Below are 21,058 nucleotides of genomic sequence, written 5' to 3' on the forward strand. Positions count from 1 at the left end.
GAAGTTAATACAATGTATAGTAATCAATGCCAACCGTGTTACCATAATTGCAATGTGGAGTTTTTATTTCTGCAAGAAAGAATTGCACCTTTCAAACGTCCTCTCTTTAGTTTGTGTTACGTGCTTGTTTTAAATATCTCCCTTCATTCCAAGCGCTATAATAACTGACATAAACAGTGGCTGTGCAGCATTGGAAATCCAATAAAATGTACCTTTTGTGGAGAAAAGCTGCTGTATAGAACTCATCACCCCTAAAATACATTACATATTGCTGTTATTGTTGCCAAAGCCCATAAAGAGAAAATAACTTAATATAATATAATATAATATAATATAATTTCCTATATGGATTCTCTCAACAATCAGCTTTTGCATCGGTCTTTATATATATATATATATATATATATATATATATATATATATATATATAGACCGATGCAAAAGCTATATATATATATATATATATATATATATATATATATATATATATATATATATATATATATATATATATTAAAAAGATAGAATAAACAAACAATAAAGACACAGAACAACGTGTTTTAGTGACTAAATAGGATAACATGTACTTGTGGGGTTAACTTGAAATAAACCTTGTAGGTTTAGGGTTCTAAAACGGATTTGTTGATGGTAAGAAAATAATCACAGCAATGTGTGTATACAATTGTTATTAACAATAATCATAATATCACACACTTTTATAATAAAATGGCGCTTTAAACAATAACATGCTGGATTTGCTGCTCATCAGGCCTGCTGTGGATGTCAAAACAGATGTAACGGCGCGCAGTCGACATGGCCTCGAGCAAAGCGTTCAAGTCAGTGATTAGTGTGAAGAAGAAGAAGAAGAGAAGTGGGGGATGAGACTACATTCCTGTTTATTTTTGTCCTCTAGTAGACATGGGCGGGGGCGGACCTCACTCAACCAAAGACGAAGAATAAGAAAATATGTTCCAATTTCATTTTTATTTTGTAAAAAAATAAACAGCCAAAGACGCACACCTGTCGGGTCAAATGTCCCGGGAAGCAGAGCGTGTTGACTCAGCTGATCATCCAATTACCGGACTAATTATTGCCTCCCGCAGATCTGTATCAATATGGATGTGTTGACACGCGCAACACACACACACACACACACACATGTGCAACGCTGCAAGGGAAGCAGATGATCAAACCCCATCTCTCAGTGGACCTCCAGTCAGGCACTGAGGCGATGGGGGTTAATGGGTGTGCGGCGATGCCTTGAGATTTGCCTACACAAACATACGAGATGAATCATTATCTGCTCAGCTACACTCAAATTACAAAGGAGACAAAGGAAGAGATAACAGACTGAAATGTTTATTTGACCTAGGCCTTCCGGGAGGGTCATGGCTATAGCGTGAGTGAAATCGGAGTAGCATAGATTCAGGTGCATAAACAACACTGAACTCCATCTGAACTGAAAAATGAAAGTAAGTGCAAGAGATCAAGGCGAATATGTATAAGGGACATGCAGATGATTTGATCGTGAGAAAAGTTAAAAGATTGGGTTCAAATGGAGAAGACGGAGGTAGAAATCAAGAGGCCAACTGATGACCGTCTGATAAGTAAATAAGAGGAATGCGGGAGTTGGGCGTGTGACGAATGGGGTACTGGGAAATAAGAGATGAAAGAATGAAGAGCTGAAGAGGTTCGGGTAAAAGAAAGGACAGAGAAGCAAACGGTACACGAGGACAAGAATAGCAAGAAAAAATGAATAAATGCAACGATGGAGACAAATAAAACCTGCAAAAATATCAAGTAAGTCTAGACAGGACAAGGTGGAGATATAAGCAAAGCAGAGACATACAGTATAAACTCGAAAAGCCTTGCGGCAGAGTCCTACATCTTCTGTGACACCACCAGGGCCGTAAGCAGCCGCACCGAGGACACACGTCCTGTACTTTGTGTGTGAACGAGGGGGTTTCAACTGTCCTGTTAAATCCTTACACACTGCGGCTATACCATTGTAATCCAGACATGCTATAGTATCATACACTTGGATTTTCAACATTTACGCAAACAAAAATGAATAAATATGCATATCCTTTATTTGGGGTAATAGACTGAGGTTGGGTGTGGCTTGGATAAGAGGTTATTGTGTCTTATTACGCTGAAATTCCCTGGGTCCTTCAGAGGCAGTGTCCAAGTGTCCTCAAGAAAAACATCCTGCCCCTGATGCTGTGCCAGTTTATCTTCAGCAATAGAAAAACAAAAGGATAAAGTATAAGCACCAAACTCTACCATAAATATGTCTGACTGAGAAAGATCTTCTGGATCTGACCCTTTAATCGTATCTGTGCCAACAATTTAACAGATCTCTCTCCCTGGTCCGTGTCCCATTCCATCCTTTCGCCAAATTAGGTGGAAATCTGCACTTTTAATCTTGCTGACCAATAAACTAGGAATGAATAAGTGAACAAACAAACAAACAAACAAAGGCGGGTGTAAACACAACCTCCTTGGCAGAGGTAATAACTACAGACCCACACGTATAAGACTGTATCTGTGAGGACACAATGCAGTCTATAACACAACCTTCAACCTGACTCTAACAGTGATCCTAAAACCATGTCTTAAAACCCCCCAAAAAGAAGGTTGACGTCGCAAGGACACGCTCAGCTGTCCTCACATCTTCACCACTTTAATGGAAAACTATGTGTCCTCACAACCTAATACAGACACACACACACACACACACACACATAAGCACTGGGAGATTATCAGAGCTTGATTATCGTCCCTCAGTACAGTGCACCCTATGCAGAACCAAATCAAATGACTTCATTAGCATATAATCTGCATAATGGCTCTGCCACAGCAAGGGTATTCGTCTGCTACGTGGCTCCTACCGTGTTTCACTCTGAGAGGTTAGGGTGAGGCTAAGAGAGGCTCTTTAATTTGGGTTATAGCCAAGCAAACGCTGGGCATCTTTGAAGCCACACGACACCTCAACCTACCAGTTAATTGGGGGCAGAGAGAAAATCATATTCAAGTAAAGATAATTTCTCTCTGTGGTACAAAATTTGCTGCAGTTCCCTTGCTTGAATATCCAATTACAAGCTTTTTTTTTTGCCGCACATCAACGTATTAACATGTGGGCATGGTTATTTGTTCAGTGAATATCAACTGCATGCATTCCTATTTTAGTATTTGGCTAACATTGCTCTTTTGCAACCAACCTGGGAGAATTGTATGTTTTGAAATAAAAGTCATTTAAATATGATTATAAAATGATTAGTACAAAGTCTGTCACTCAAACATGCTTGCGTGCACAGAAATGTTCGTCTTCAGTCCAAAAGCCATTAATTATAATCAAGGCTGTCAAGGAATATTCATCCTTCTCTAAAGGTGCACCATGGAAGGTTTGCATTCCTCACCTCACTAAAGCCTGTCCTTCGTCCTCTGTTCTCATCCCTTTCACTTCTTTCCTTCCTTCTCTTCTATTAGCTCTGGTTCACTGCCTTCATCATAGTTCCCGGGTCAAGCTTCATTTTTTTTTTGCCAGAATGTTGGCAGAGCACACACACGGTACGAGCGCCACACTTCAACACAACACACTGAAGTGTTCGCGCAGACGGATGCAGGAGCAACCTCAAAATCAGGAGAGAAAGAAGAGACACGAACGCTTAGGAGGCTGCAGGGGAAGCACAAAAAGGCAGAACGACAGAAGAAGCATATCTTCCTTTCACTTTGACGGCGGACTCGCATGCATTTTGTTTTTAACGGTGAATGGACCTTGCACTTGGAGGCTACTGGAGATTTTCAGAGCAGTGTCTTACTTACACTTACTGTGTAAGTATATACCTGAGGGAACTTGACTTGTAACCAGAAGGTCGCCGGTTCAAATCCCCACCCGGCCAAAAAGGGCTGGGGTACCCCTGAGCAAGGTACCCAACCCCCCAATGCTCCCCGGGTGCCACTCAGTGTGGCAGCCCACTGCTCCTAATTCTAGGATGGGTCAAAATGCAGAGGAATACTTTCCCTAAGGGGATTAATAAAATAAACTTTCTTAAATACATCCGTCTTTACAAAAAAAACTGAATCAATAAGTAAACACTAATGTAGTTATCCGGCTGTTAAATATACAGTGTACTTACACTATACATGAGGTTTTATAAAACTATGTTAATTGTGGGTTTTATTTGGTTTAAACAAGGCAGCAAATGCAGCCAAGTCAACTAAAACATACAAATGTATATAGACTAACATTACAAGTTCTTTGACAGATGTTGCAATGAACATTTGTTGTGAAGTGTCTGTTCAATATCCACTGTGCTGATAGATTAAAAACACTTAAAACCTTAAGGAAAAGCTAAATTCTAACGCAAGGGAACTTAAAGGGGACATATTATACCCTATTTCCCCAATTAAAATAGTTCCCCGGTGTCCTAATGAACATATCAGTGACATGCTTTGCTCAAAATACCATAAGGATGAAGCACCATAGCAGTTCAATAACCCTGCTAACTCAACTCAACTCAACTCAACTTTATTTATAAAGCGCTTTAAGCAGCCGTAGCTGAGACAAAGTGCTGTACATGAAAAGAAATAAAACAAAAAGTAAAGCAATACAAATACTAAAATACTAAAACAATAAAAACAGTAAAACAACAAGAATGTTAAAACAATAAAAATATTAGAGAAATAAAAACAATAAAAAACTAAAGTCTCATGCTGAGTTGAAAGCCAAGGAATAAAAATGAGTTTTAAGATGAGTTTTAAATATGGACAGTGAGGGGGCTTGTCTGATGTGGAGCGGGAGGACGTTCCAAAGTTTGGGACCGGCAATGGAAAAAGCTCTTTCCCCTCTGAGCTTCCGCTTAGACCTCGGTACCTCCAGGAGCAGCTGGTCAGCTGACCTGAGACACCGGGCAGGAGCGTAGGGATGGAGAAGCTCAGAGAGGTAAAGCGGGGCGAGACCATTTAAAGATTTAAAAACAAATAAAAGAATCTTAAAATGGACTCTAAAATGCACAGGCAGCCAGTGGAGGGAGGCCAGAATAGGGGTAATGTGCTGACTCTTACCCGTCCCTTTCAACAATCAGAACCAACAACACTGACATTTCAATTTGAAAGCAATTAATTGTTCAGTCCCACCTCGTGTCATTTATTCAGCTGACTGTAATCGTCATAATATTAAGGTACAAATTGCCAATACAAACCCATCCTTTCAATGTGTTTTTGTTTTGAATGTTGAATAACCAAAGCTCCATTGTTTTATTCTGGCTGTGGACCTTTGCTGGGTATAATAACCGTCCTCTCTGCCTTTGTTTCGTGTCCCTTTTGGCGACCGACTGTAAAGTTGAAAAATCCTTACAGAAGACTTTCCAGGTTTCTGACAGCTCTGCCCCGTGTTGGAGCTCTGGGTACTTACTGCAGTTATTCCCCTCACTATGACACCTCTGAAGCTCGGGTACAATAACAAATGAATACAGGGAACATTGCAAACCTCCAGCAGAAGGTGCAGATATGCGAGGAACCGAAATCCTGGTAATACAAAAATATAAAATCAGTTTGTCTCGCAACTGCTGAGTTACAAGCATTAAATATTTATTAGATGTGAAATATAATCACGGTTTGTCAACTTGCTCTGTGATAAAATTTGCACCGACCGAAGTCTACAATACAAAGGTAAACACCAATTTAAATAGCAAATAGGCCGCAGAACACTTACAGGGAATAGCTATCGTCGTTTTTATTTTGAGATCATATGTTGGTGTAAATTCTGCTGACCATGGCCGCAACTGTACGTCACATAAAATAACTAAAAGGATTCTGTTTTGCTTTAGAGTTTGACAGTCAGGGGATTTGTTGCACGGACGTGTGCTGAAAACTTTTAAGTAGCTTCTGAGATATAACGCTGACTAACGGGCGAAAAACTGCACTCAAAACAAGCTCATTGGCTGAGGTAACGGATGTAATGAATTCAATAAAGGGGGGAAAAAAAAGAGAAGAGAGAACAGAAAGCATGAGACAGGCAGTGGTTTCTGCATTTGTTACAATTCTGCTGCCATGTTTGTTTACTTTCTCCCTGGTGTGAACATCTATGCATGGCTGCAGCCATCACATCTACACGTGTCATCCCTCCGCGACGACACACACATAAACACTTTGCACAAGCACACACACACGCACGCACACTGACTTCCACATATTCCTAAGCCTTTCTGTGCTCATACTTGGACTCTAACAATAGAGCCCTTCAAGCCACATCTTAACCTACTTCTTCCACATAAATCCTACTCATAAGGTCTAAGGCAGTTTGCAAACAATCGCTGCGCATCCTTCTTGGGTTATGAGCCGAATGTGTTCACACTGCTCCCACGTGACGACCATGTTTTGCTACGTTTTGCTCATTTTCAACCACTAATGTGGGTGTATATGGCTCATACAGGCATTTTATGCGTCATGATAACAGTTAATTGCAGCGCAGTGTGATCACTACGGATTAAAATACTACAAAGGGTAAGAATGCTACAATTTGTATCCATGACGCAGCAGATGGGCAATAACCGTATATGCAACATGTACAATGATGTTCTGTGTAAAATGGGCTTGTTGGTGATGAGCAGCCATGCAAATAAAAACGGTCAAATATGACACATGTTACACATTCACATTCTCTCTCCCTCTCTCTCTCACGTTTGTTTTCTCCTCCTCTTTCTCCTCACTGTTGCATAACCGCTGACGCACTCATGATCCGTGAAAAAGTGGGAATCAGTTTTGCTCGGCTACACCCAGAGGTCAGCGGCAGAGAGAGAGAGAGAGAGAGAGAGAGGGAGGGAGAGGGAGGAGGGGAGTAAAGAGAGCACAAGGTCAAAAGAAAGTGAAAAATAAAAGGCAAATGTGTGTGAGGGGGACTATCGTAAAGCTGGAATCAGTCATAAGAATTGTGCAATGTAGCTGATAATGTTTTGTGAACCTCTGCCCCTCGTCTGAGAAAGCAGAGATGCAGCAAATTGCTCAGACAAAATTGGAAACGACAGACACAAACAAAGACAGAGAACAATGTAAACTATATAATTTATCTTGGCTTTGACGCGACCACTTTCTATGAACCGAACTGCACGGGGAAACCCGGTGGGGTGTGCGTTTGCGCCTCATATCTCCGGACTACTTCAGCAGCAGACGGTGAACGCTGCGAACGACTTGACCGTTGCCCTCAATTCTAAGCTACTTTGAAACCCATCACAAGGACTGTTGTTGTTTCAGACGGAGAGAAAAAAAAAGTTTAACTCAATCTCGGGGTGAGCGTCTGGCCGCTAATAGCCGTTTATCAACAGCACTGCCGACACACGCCAAGGCCAATAAGTACCAGCTGATGCTCTGAGTCCCAAAGTCTGAAGTGTACACACCAGGCCTCATGCCTCGTAAAAGGACACGGATGGAATAATTCTCTCATTTTCCAACATTTGTCCTGATTTAATTCTTTTGAGAAGCACAACAGCGGGGAATCTATCAGCGGTGACTTCTGTAGAAACAAAGCATTGTTGCTCCTCTTCATATTACCTATAGCTCTCAAGAGTGTTCCCCAAAAGTCTGCTGTTTTGGACAGTTGTATCCCTCTCAGCTGACAGCACCTCAGCTACATTCACGGATTGTTCACGCTTGACATCGAAATCAAGAAGCTAGTGAAACTGAAACTCTCCATTTTTCGGTAAGGACACTAAGAAATTGGGGAGTACAAACAGCAAGATGCTGCCAACATTGCTGCAACAGCTAGATCTTGCAGATACATGTTGCACAACATCCGAAGGATACGGCCTCTTCTAACCCAGAAGGCGGCACAGGTTCTGGTCCCGGCTCTTGTCATCTCAAGATTACTGCAACTCCCTCCTGGCTGGTCTCCCTGCATGTGCCATACGACCTCTGCAACTCATCCAGAATGCATGTAATGTAATGTAATGTTTTGGTCACCTTGAGCGACACTGGAGACTCACTAATCAGAGCCTGTGGTTTAGAGCTAATGGCTTTCCCCCGCCACCTAACATTAAATAACAGCTACACGGCTATGTTCAACCGAGGAGCCAAGGACTTAAGCGATGATTCCACTCAAAAGAACTGCCTCAAGTTGGAGAACGTTTGGATACTCAAAGAATGATCAGTCGTTGAAGAATGGATAATGCAATCTGCAAGACTTAAAAGGGCCAAGACATTAAATGTCATGCAACATGATTAAGTGAAGGTAACACACTAATGACTACGTTAAACAATAATTACTGACAAGTTGCTTAATAAAGCTCTGAGCTGGTATGGGACTGAATCAAATATAAAAATGTCACTTGCCGAGTTAAGAGTTTTGCATTGCACCAATAATGTTCTCCAAAACAACATGATGCTAAAGATGTTCATTTATATAGAATTTTATTCTAAAGTGTTGAAAAGTGAGACGGTGGTTTTTCCATAAACATAAACTGCACCATAATTGTTGCATCACAAGTCCAAACCCGGAGTCTATATTATCCACAGAGAAGACACTTTAATAAAGGATTCAGGTGTGAAATACTCGCAGTGATTAATGACGCCTCAAGCTGAAAAATGTTTATATTCCGTTCTTCAACATATTTGAAATAAACCTTTATTCATTCTCTCACAGGGACCAGTCTCTTCTTTCTAACTCCTAACTCCAGATTTTCTTCAGCCCAAATCGACACTAGGCAACACGAATTGAGACAAATCACGCGTTTTAATCAGAGAACTCCACACATGCTGTAACGCTCCCGAAGACCTGCAAGTGGCTCACATCAAAACACCAATACCCATTATTTTTCTGTTTACGCTGTTGTCGCTGACAGGTGTCAATGCGTCATTTCATGCCTCCGGCTAATTTTGAAAGGATAAAAAACACATTATTCTCCTGAAAAAAGCAGCAGTTCAATCATATTTGCTCGGCATATAAAATAATTATGCAAACGTGGCACTTAACACATTGTTTGCGACAGCACTAAGAACCCGGCAGTAGTATGTTGTAAAGTACTCTGCTGTGCATCGTGGGCCGAATGTCAACTGCTAAAAAGTCACTAAGAAATCAAAGATGTCTCTGGTGTAGTAGTGGAAAAGAACTCCCCCAAAAAGTGTCTGTAGGGAAGGGTATGGACAGAGCTGTAGAGAAATAAATAAATCCCACTGAAGCCTGGCAGCATCTGAGGGCAGTAAGCAACAGAACAGTGCTACCATCTTGAGTCTGACTGGGATGTGAGACTCGGGAAATGTCCACAGTACTTTGAACTGGCGAGACACAAAAAATGAAGAGTAAAGGGGAGGAGAGGAGAGAAAAGTGAGAAAGGCTAACAAGAATACCGAAGCTGACAGAGATGAATAGGGTGGGGGGCAGAGAGTGTGTGTGTGAGAGAGATGGAGTCAAAGTCAGAGGAGAGGTGACAGGCGGGGTGAGAATATACAGAGGAGGAGGGAGACAGACATAGAAACGGTGTGTGCGAGACAGAGGCAGACAGTCAAATTGTGTCAGTGTAAACTTAGTGGCAGCACTTTGACGGGATAATTAGGGAGAGTGACTCCAGACGTGGACGTTCTCAGACTTAAGCCTTCGTGGCTGAACTCCTTCACCGCACTTTACTCCTCTTTCGCCCTCATAGCTCCTCCAAAGTGGACTTGACCCCACTGACCGGTTAAAGCCAACCCAGCTACAGCAGTGCTCTGCCCCAGTTCAACCCGCTGACATCCTCTCAATACTGAGTCCCACAGGATGGGTGGACACCGACAAATGATGATGTTTTAGGGTTGGCAAATAGATTTTCAGCCTCTTGCTTCTGCTGTATTAAATAAAATGCAGTTCATTTATCAAACACATGTCTTGAAAATGGCTGACCTACATTCAAAATAATAATAATCGTGCCAAAACTATTCAGGAATGTTACGTGAATTGAATTCAATTAGTGCATTCTAGTAAAAGTGAGGGCTTCTCTAATCATAACTGCCAAAAAGAAGACCATTATTATTTTATGAATACTGTACCTATATTTTCAGTGTTCACAGTAAAGTCATTAGGTAATGCTGGGAGCTGTGGGCTGAGGCTTAGTCTGTCATCTCTGGCCTTGGCTATTGTTGTCAAATCCTGATTTGAAAGCACATCGTTGAATAATGATGTTTTAATTATATTTTACAGCATAAATGACCAAACAGAACATGGTAAACAAATGTACTATGTAATATTTTATAGCACACAAAACAACAGTAATCTCGTGCTTTCTAGTTTATTTTTTAGTTCTTTTAGAACAGTTAGTAGATCGAGTTCTCGCTGAAAAACAACTGCTCCAGTTTTCTCCAGTTTGATGGACGTCTTCTCCCAACTGCAAGTTTCACCTCTTTCCACAGATGTTCAGTTGGATGAAGATCAGGACACTTCAAAACAGCCCACTGTTTCTGTCTCCATCATTCTTGGCTGCTTTCGGATGCACTGCACAGACTCAAAGCAGCCTGTGCCCCACACACACACACACACACACACAGGAAAACATTCCCATAACATAACTGAGCCTCTTCCATATTTCACAGTGTGAAAACATAGAGCCTCTGTGAGCACTGTGTGAATATGACTGGCCTAAAACCTCACATTTTGTTTCATCTTCAAAAATCTACGTGACTTAATCAAAAATGCAGTGTTTTTAATTTGTACTTTCATTCATTCATTGCGCGCATCCAGAAAAGGTCGCCAGGCCATTGCAGGGCCAACATACAGGGATGAACAACCATTCACTCTCATACACACACCTATGGTTTTTTGGTTATGGTTTCAGTGTCTGGTTGACCTAATTTGTATATTTTTGGATCGTGAGGACCCACTCGTACATGGGCAGAACCACATCCAACGTGTTTCAACGACATGGTCCCAGCTCGCCACGCCTCCCCTCGGCTCTACACAGTTTGGTTGGATTTCCATTACAATGAATGAAATGAATAGAACCTCCTCAATGTGGGCGGGGTCATCACAGCGGCTGCATGAAACGGCCGTGACTTTGTTTTATACACGACAAACTAGTGACTTATTTTCAGTGTACTGAATCATTAGAATCAAATTAAGTACTTCAGTTCAGTACTTCCTCCAGTCACTGAAATACAACGGCAGGGTTTGTGATGCCGCTCGCCGCTCGCGATCGCTAAATACACCAGACTCCTCTGTTCAATGATGAGATTTTAGACTTTTCCTTGCTAAATGTTGGAGATTAACCCACATTTTCAGGACTGTTAAGTCTTTTTAACTGATCTACACTTCGACATTGTTTCGATTGATTCTTCCTGTGATGGCCCTCTGACCTATCAGTGCACGGCAGTCGCTTTGCAGAAGCGAGTAGAGTCAAGAGACAACAATGCCATCCACTTCACCTCCGTGTAGCCCTCGTATGTGTACGACTCAGACGTACGCCATCGAGGCCTCAACTAAAATGCCTGCCATTCATTTTGAAGGGCTGAGCTGCATTGTGGGTCCCTTGTTATGCAAATAATCGCACACAGGTGCAACCCAATCAAATCACAGGCATGCGTTTAGTGCCAAAACTACGCAGCCAAAGCAGAACTCTCAGCCAATGTTGTTCTCCCTGTTGTTGATGTTTTTTTGGCAGCCAATAATAGAGATGGCAGACATCATCTCACTTTAGCAACTCTTGCTGTGGAGTTACAATAAAAACCGCTCCGTCCAGCACCGAGCATCAGGCCCGCCCACCGTCACACATTTAGTCAAAATATGAGTCTAGCTCTGGTTCCATGGGCTTTAAATCTCAGTGATAATATTTAATATTAGCCGACAGGGTCACAGGCTTGGAAATGGCACTGCAGCCTTCACCTTGATAATGCCTGCCGATTATTTCCCACCCTATCTCCTCTTGTCAATATTTAGTGGAGTTCACTCAATGATACCACACAGCACAATGTGGACTGTTCTCCATTTCAGAATCAGTGTCTGTTTATAAATGTCTTCTTATAAAATGGATGGTACTAATTGAAGACAACAGCCTGTTTGAAACGTCTACGATCGACTTATTTATCACCACTTTAGGGCAGTACTGCAATTATGCAGTGCAGGCCAAAGACCTTTTTAGCAAAACCAGCTGTTTCTGGGGGGGATTTATGGCAAACAACCATGTACTTCTGCCTGACAATAATATCTTTTAATTCCAACACTTTGCAGTTCTGTTCACTTGTGCAGTTCTGGTCATGCCCGCAATCACCACAGGGCACAGATGCAAGGCATCATAATCAGCTCTCATTATGGAGATGACATATTTAGGTATGATTCAGACATTCACACAGCCAGACTGTTTGTTGGTAGAGGAAAGAGTCCTTCATTTGTATTATTCATCCCTCAAGCAGAGATTAAGAAGATTATCAGGTTATTATTTGCATTCAGGTGAACATAAGTAATCTCGAAAAACAGGGCAGTGAACTATACAACACTGTTTTGTTATTGTATGTGTTTGTGTCATAAACTGAATGTATCTGCAGGTTTAAGGGCAGTTTGTTGCTAACTGGAGCACTGCTGCAAACTAGAGCACAGTCTCTGGTCCACTGCCATCTCTTCCAAAAAGCTAGTATATCGCCAAAGCTATGCATCAAACAGAGTTGCATCTCTGACCCAGGAACAATCAGGGCCTGTCTCACTGCAAGTGGCCAAAAGTTGCAATAGATGGCTTGGGTACATGTGGCATCAGCCCCAGTTTTGATTAAAGGGGTAACGAGCAGCTCCATATGGTCCATGTGAAATACAAGGCCTAAAAACACTGACATGTTCCTGTGGTCTCTTCATCTGCAGCATTCCATACTTTTTGTTTTGTCTTTCTTTCTTTGTCTCTAGTTCCTCATCTTGGGTTTATTCTCTGGTCTCCCCAGCCGCCCACTTACCGTGCCCTCTGACCACTGTGCCGTTAAAGTACATACACACATCTGCAGAGACATTAATCTAATAGCACAGGGACCTGCTGGAAGGCACATCCTCATTTTAAAAATCATGATCTCAGACTTTCCCAAACGCAGCCTCGTCGAGTCACTCCTTCGCGTCGCTAATGATTTAATATTGAGCCACATTTCTGACACGGTTACTCTTTTGTTTTCTCGAGGTAGTAATTCATTCCCACACAACACTCTGCAGCCTGTCCTAGTATCGCAGCAGGGTTAACACGGAGACAATCATTCACATGTACACCCAAGTGTAATTTAAACCCTCTCTGATTGATGTTAGAGGGAAGTGGAACACCCGCAGGACGCCCCTGCTTACACCACATAGAAAGCCATGCATCAAACGCGGGTCCTTCTTATTTCTGTTATGCAACAAGCCCAACAACTAAACCACAGTTGGACCTCTCACTACGCACTAATCAGCCCTTCGCTGTTGAGATAAGATGAAGGGAATCCTGCTCTTGGTTTGCCTCAACACCTCCTCTCACATTAGTCTCATCACATGAAGATGTGGGCAACGCGAGGCTGATGAGAGCTAGTATGCTTGGCCTTTAAAACGCTGCGAGTGCTCTGCCAAAAAATAAAATTGGTATGTTTACCAACCCTTACGCTGACGTGTGGAGATGATATGTGATAGGATGCTGATTTGGGGATGTTTATGCTTGAACAACGTCAACAACACTATCCAAGACAGTGTGACAGCTGCCAAACATGCCGGCGACTTTGCATCAAAGCACACCGTTTGAAAACATGAATATTCAAATATTCTGCGTGTAAGTTATACGGTCCTGTTTGAATTACACTTTACACTTACCGCAAGCGAGGCCTCTGACTTGTCTATGAGTCATTTCCCATGTAGCATGTGTGTAGCCATCATGTGCATTTTTTAAGAAGCCTTGTACAAAGAAGAAGATTCAAATTGGGGGGGAAAAAACCTTCAGCAAGAGAGTGTGTTTACCGCTCCCTCGAAGTTTGACCAACTGTTTCAACAACAAATAATGATTTCGAGTAATGAAACCGTCTTCCCTCTCTCGGTAAACAAGAAGCCGAACGGGCATAGCAACAGTAACCAAGAGGGTAACAGCAGAAGGGAAGATCGGTGACTCACGCGTAACCTTTCAGTCAAGAGTCAGACCTTTGTTTTAAACGGATGTCCACCATTATCATAATTCACCGATCTGCTCTATCTTGCTAAAACAGACCAACGCACACACACGACATGCATCACCACACACAACTACACACCATGTATCGCGTTGCCTTTGTAAATGAATGATGAGAAGATTCTCTGCACAACAGCAGCAACACATAAAGCCCACTGCTATGACCTCATTCGAATGCAGCCAAATGTCAGGTCAAATTCACCAATCAGCTCCTTTTCAGCCGTAGTAGAACTGTCACATCCAATTAAGTGCTCACACACACACACACTGCATCTTCATACAGATAATCCATTTTCAATATTGATTGCGCTGGATGACCTATTGAAGAGCAAACTGCAACTTTCATCACTTATATATGACGAGTGTTATATGTGACACACACAGATGAGCTTATCCGCCGCACATTAATGAACGCACATGACATTCAACACATTTCATGAAGCGCAAAGAAAAGTCAGTAAAAAAGAATAAAGGGATTTGCTGTACCTTTGCTTCTACCTACAGTTTTTGAAGAGGAGAGAGGACCCGCAGAGGTAAAAGAGGGAAGAGTGTCGTCCCGCGAAGAGCACCGGAGAAAGACAGCAAAACGTACCAACAATTAGTCTACAAATGAGCTTGTACACTGACAACTGACACTTCCATGCAGAATGTTGACAATCATGCACATGGTGACAAGATGAGAGACGCAAAAACAAGCGCAGCGGACAACCAACACATTGCAATTCCCCCGTTCTGTGTTTTCTTACAGCAAACTTCCTCTCCAGAAATGTGCACATCAAAATGTATTTGCACAGCGTCTGAATATAAACGGTACCGAGAGTTTGCTGATGTGAGGGATACGCAGCGGCTACTGAGGCCAGTCGTGTTTGAAGGAAAATGGAAATTTAAATAAAATGCTCTACTGACCTCCATTGTTATTCAGAGGAGGAAAAAAGGAAAGCAATGAAGAAAAAGCTTACAGCGCCGCTAATGTAGCCCTCAATTTTGGACCGCTGCAGTTATCACTGTTATCGTAAAGGTCAGCACTGTCCAGTCAGCGATTGCTGCGTTGAACTATATGTGAAACCACAATGGGAATTTATTTTACATTTGCGTGCAAACAGCTTGCTAACTTTATTCAAGTGAAGAGATGTTTGTGGATAAATGTTCAGACAGTCTCTTTTCTTCCTGTTCCAAATACTAATAGATAAGTTTAGGTCATTTTGCATTATCCAACAGTTCTTCCTTATCTTCCTTCGTCCTCTTTTTATCTCAAATATGAATCCTTTGTGTCTCCAATCCCACTGATTCCCCTTATTCATCCTCTCCTACTTTTCATCCTTCCTCCACGACCTACTCACTGCAGAGGATGAGCTGGAACAGGAGAGTGTGTCACTGCATTTTAGCTGTGGCACCGTGAAGGGAACCACAATTATAATACACAGAAACAGAGGGTGGAACGAGGGGTGAGGAGACACACGGGGAGACATAGCATAGAAGGCGACGTGAGGAATATGCCGTGCGGCCATGCACCTTTCCTCACCAATACACACACACACACACACACACTCACATCCCCTCCCACATCTCTGCAGCAACAATGGGAGCAGTGCAACACACAAATGCACATGGACAGGTAGTGAAGGCACACAGCACAAATATACACCCCAAAACCAAGCCAGGCGGTGAGTGAAGAGAAGAAAAAGACAAGAGAGCCACAAAGAATAAAAGAAAGTACCTTGCTCTGCCTTCAGGTGTGCGAGGCCTTGAAGAGAAACATCAAACACACGGGAAGAGAGAGAACATTTGAGGAACAGCAGCACACCAATACTACTCCCGTATTGTCATTATGCATGCTTTGCGTGACGGCAAACCATGGCGATCACACTAAGAGCAAAAGCTTTCCCAGGTGCATTTGGAAGCTTTGTGTTGGAAGAAACAAATGACTAATAAAGAGAGCAATGCTGCATTTGAATATAAAGTAGCTCTGCAGGTTGTTTACGGAATAAAAATGTCAGTTACAACAAGATCACTGGTACATTCCTGCTCGCTATTTCAAAGTGAACGCCTTCGTGTTGGTTTAAACAGGCTACACAGTTGTTACAGTTAAACTGAAAGAGTGACCTGACTCACCTGGGATTTTCTGGACTGCTGTGGACGTGTCAGAAGAAAGGGAGAAAGAGAGAGCAAAGAGAGGTCCCGCATTAGTTTCACACTACAGGCACTTTTGCATGTGGGTCTACCATGCAAAACATAGCACACGTCTAAGCATTGTGTTGTCATGTAAGGGGCAAAGAACTGCCCCTTGACATGCCTGATCAAAAGCAATACTCCAGTATAAATCCCTGTGGAGAGAAAACACTTAAAGCATAATCTGTTCCCATCCTTTGAGGGGGGGGGGAACCAGATTGACACGACACCTTTGGAAATCAACTCTTTTTTGAATATCGTTACGGCAACATAATATTCTGCGTCTTGTATCACACAGGCGGCCTCACGCACATGAGAAGAGCCGTAAATCTGGAGGATTTATCGTGTCGTGAGGTTTGTGGATCTCAGGACGCTTCATCTCAGACCCATATCCTTTTCCCTCCACTTCCACTTTTGCCTCTTTGACCCACACAGCAATGTTTTCCTTTACTGCTAACCCAAATTCAACACACCCCTCGCGGTTTCTCAGGGGAACGCTCTCCGTGGGATTCCCGGGCGCTCACAGTTTGGCGCGGCAAAAGAAAAACGCAGCACACGTTAAGCCTCATCTCTTGAAGCAAACTTCCTCACAAGGATCACAGCCGTGGATGACACCCTGTGGTTATCAAACACGCCAGTCTGATTTGGGGCACATAAGACATGAGCGAGATCACAGCTTCATTCGTATATAAGGACATACGCCGTACTGTATGTCGCATTATGACTTTAGCTTCACCCGTAATGTTTTACACCTTAAAATGGGACATTTCTGTAATGAGAGCCTCTAAATAGTATCAGAGACTGACACGAGGAAATGAACCAAATTTTAATTAAGTGTCAGCTCTAATATACAGTATCAGATGTAATTTTGACTGCCGTGATCACCATCATAGACGCCTGGTCTTTTCTTTTCATTAACTGATTAAAGTCATTATTGAATGTTAAATAGAACAGTCTCGACATTATCACTTTTGGTGATGTGGTGGTGGTGGTGGAGGTGGGGGGGGTTTTGAAGATTTGCTCCACTCTCCTTTGGGGAAGTCCTCCAAAATGGCTGCTGCTTCTCCTCCCACATGAGAAAGGATGACATTGGTAGAGGAAAGGGAAGGACAAAGCATGGAAGTGGGGGGGATGGGAGACAGTGGCCAGCTGATGGACAGCGGCGCACCTCTCGCTTTATGGAACAGGGGGAATTAGGAACCCAGAATATGTGCTTGACTGAGCACACACACACACTTTTATTTTCTGACCTTGCAAAAGCTCGCGCTCAGTCAGCGTCCAGTGTGTCTATGGGTGTGGGAGTTTGTGTGTGAAACACTCTGTTTCCCATGTAGATAAAACCCTTTGCTCCTGATGCGACAGCATCCAGAACAAGCCAATGTGCTGTGGACGACATGTGGTCCGAGTATAATCCCCTGCTCTGTTTTACCAGCAGCTTCAACACTCAAATCCAAGCATAATTTCCAGCTTGGGCACTAGACACAAATGCCCTCTGCACTGAAATCAGGCAACTCCCTGCACCATTTTTTCCTCCTGACCTACTTTCTATCGTAATATTATTGTAACTGTCATTTCACCCCCCTCCCCCCCCCGTGTCTGTTTATTAATCCCCAAAGCTAAGCTCCAAGGCACCATTTCAGCAGTTGCTTAACAGTTTGCTTGCCCTTGCCTTGAATTACTAGCCTTCCATCAGACCAGTGAATATTTTCTAAGCAAAAAGGGGCCTTAAACGGTTCATTACAAATGCAGGATGTATGAGAGTATGAGCAATCATCTCTACATATTCATTAAACCATCCACAGTAGCTTTTAATAACCTTGACCTTATGCATATCTTGTAACCTAAAAAAAAACCCCAAGGTATTGAAGGGACTTCATAATGTCACCCCCATTCATTTCACTGAAAAAAAAAGAAGAGGGACAATATCCAGATCATTACCATAAAAGATACTGATATTTGCACAGCTAATAGACGAGAGTGGAGTGGAGTTAATATTAAACATGACTCGAGGCAGTAAGACGCTGCTTAAGACTTATCATCGCATCACAAGACAAAAGTCAGAAGCTACAGCAGCAAATTTGCCTGCCAAAGTCAACACATGTGAAGAGTGAGTGGTGAGTGGTGTCTAATTTCAGCTCATTGCCCTGACACAGTTAGTCACGCTGATACATCCTGAGCCACATGGGAGGAGAGACTGAACATGTGTTTTATGGCCAACTGTTTATGGTGCTAAGCTGCTAGCCGAGCTGGACGCTTTTGGGGAGAGCTTCTGGAGCTCAGGCAGAGACAGGTCTGCCTCGAGTTTCTCGTGATATGATAATACTTCCACAGGAGCTGTCCTGCCGAGTAAGAAATGGGCAAACACTCAGGGGACTGTTGTTTCTTCGGTGCACAAGTGGAACAAACAAGCCCTACTTTCCCCATGCTATTTTCTCATTTCAAATGTTATTTCTTAATTCGGCCCCACTTTTCATATTCCCCACTTGGCCACTGGGCTATAGCGAGCAACCAGTAAGAATGCAGCTGAAAGAAAATGCTTCCAAGGCCCAGTTCACTCCGTCAGTCAGTCAGCCATCTGCCCACTTTAAGGAGCAGCTCCGGGGCATCGTTGCTCTGCGTGTTTCTGTGCTAAGATAATGCAATGCAAATACGTGTGAGAGCGTGCATCCATGCAAGGCCCGGGCCCTTGCAGTCTGATGATGTAACATTTAAATATTCACACGCTTGACAGATTGCTGTTGTCTCCTGTTAATGTACAGCACGGGCAACAGGATGCCAACACAGACAGGTGTGCAAAGTGGTTGTTCATATCGCCCCACAAACACCCTGTGCTCCAGGGTTCGCTTACAGGACTCTATCACTTGTGGGCACGTCGACATAAAATTCCGTGCCAGTTTACTGGCAGACAGTCGGAATTGATGGTGGTGTTTGTGCAAGCATTTTCCAGGAAAATTGGCCATCTCTGTTCTCATTATACTCCTAATTATGGTTCCCAGTCTCTGTGGCATAATCAACAATCAACCACATCATTTAATGGGGAGGCGGAAAAGAGCGGAAAGTCAGATCAGCCGGGAAGCAAATATGACTACTCTCCCTGAGTGGCTCTTTCATTGTCTGAAAACAGAGGAAAATGGAGAGTAAGTGTGGGACCAGATGTGTGGGCGAGATAGAGACAGACAGATTGACAGACTGACAGACTGAGTAAGCAGGGGTTGGTTTGTGTCCTACAGCTAACCTACTGGGACAAATTAGGGTACAAAAGGCCTGCGGAGTTTTCACTTGTCATACTTGCTCAGCCTTGCGGCTGAGATGTGACCGTCTCTGTCCTCGTTCAAGCTGTCTCGATGAGTTGCAAGCACACACTGAAAACCTTGGTCGTTTCAACATGAGAATGTTACAGTTCCCACATCGGCTCTCGGAAAGCTTGCAGGCAAATGCAGACTCCTCCTCCTCCTCCTCCTCTTCTGCTTTCTTCTCCATCAACTGTTCAACACAGGCAATGAGCAAATGGGATGAACAAAAAAGGGGGCAAGTCCAGCCTGTCCGCTTGACTGCTCCGCAACCAGCACATTGCGTGCTGTCCTGAACAAGGCCTCGGGCTAGCGCTTGGGATTTAAGCTCCAAACAGCTTCGGTTGAGCAGCAAAATGAAAAGCCATATTATGAAACCAAATGGAAGAAAAAACGATGCACAGAAATCTGCGTGCTATAATCATGACAAATAATGAAATCCCAAGTAGGCACAGTTGAAAATGGGCTTTTTGTCCGGAGAGCGTTCCCAGGGTTTTGGTCAAAATGGAGTCCCCCTTTAACCATGTCAGTGTGATTTAGGGCAGGCAGGCAGGAAGTGGGTCAAGTGGAGGGAAATTGACATGGGTCTGTTCACACTAAGTAATCCTTCACCATCCAAAAAGAAGCATTAAGCATGGAAGAACATAGAGAAATTTTTTTTTCAGCCTCTGAATTACTGATCTAAACATTGTTTGTTTTTAAATGTGGCATATCCAGTACCAAGCATGAAGCCAGTTATTCTTGGCGTCAGTTGGCACTGATCTAAAGGCTGCTGGGTTTTGAAAGACGTAGGTTTAAACATTAAGCAGCCACCAACATGGCATTGTGGAGTACAAGCAAAATGATCTTTCAGTATTTCATGGAGTGGGAGGGGAAATAACCACTTTTAAAAGTGGTTCCTGCATTATATCACTGTCACTGGTTAATTTGAAAGTACAAAAAAATGTTTGTCATAACTTTAAAAGTATGTAGAAAGAATTAGTAGAATATTGTCTGCATCTTATTACAATCCCTGAAAAAGTATTGGCCTTAGCACAGAGGCAGAGAGAAAGAAGACAAAGTTGTTTCTCATCCATAGATTACATGTACCTTCAGGTCCCTGCACCACCTTGCAAGAGCTGAATACACTTAATGGAGAAGAGAGTATTGTAATTTTAGTCAAATCAGCTAATATCCATCTTCATCAAAAGTAACAACTGCGTGGGGAGAAGAGATGCTGAGCACGTCTTCTCAAATGTTACTCCCACATTAAATATGAGGACTTTTTAAATGAACAACCTGCAAAGAAACGCCACGACTCCTGCACGTCCTGTGTGAATCAAGTTCAATATTTCAAACATACGCTTGTGCCGCAGAGAAATGTCAATGTTGTGTAAATGCTTCCAATAAACAGACATTTTTCAAGGCATTTCAAAAATCAGGTTTGGGTTGGCACAAATCATATTAGGTGCAGCAGGCACAACAACATAGTCATGGAAATTACGT

The 21,058-nt window shown here is 42.8% G+C and overlaps 1 protein-coding gene across 11 annotated transcripts in view; it reads right to left on the reverse strand.

Moving 5' to 3' along the window:
- The window catches only part of LOC122784154 (neurexin-3b), a 279,349-nt gene that overhangs the window by 249,863 nt on the left and 8,428 nt on the right, over positions 1 to 21,058 (reverse strand). For all 11 annotated transcript variants that reach the window (XR_006362148.1, XR_006362147.1, XM_044049273.1 and 8 more), the window contains exons 3-5: positions 16,227 to 16,244; positions 15,832 to 15,858; positions 14,601 to 14,612 (exon numbers count right to left, since the gene is read on the reverse strand). Coding sequence is in view for 9 of the 11 variants with exons in the window: in XM_044049273.1 (XP_043905208.1) it covers positions 14,601 to 14,612; positions 15,832 to 15,858; positions 16,227 to 16,244 (57 nt within the window). In the remaining 2 variants the exon portion in view is untranslated. The remainder of the gene's footprint in view (positions 1 to 14,600; positions 14,613 to 15,831; positions 15,859 to 16,226; positions 16,245 to 21,058) is intronic.

Source organism: Solea senegalensis, linkage group LG17, assembly GCF_019176455.1.
Source record: "Solea senegalensis isolate Sse05_10M linkage group LG17, IFAPA_SoseM_1, whole genome shotgun sequence".
Lineage (NCBI taxonomy): Eukaryota > Metazoa > Chordata > Actinopteri > Pleuronectiformes > Soleidae > Solea > Solea senegalensis.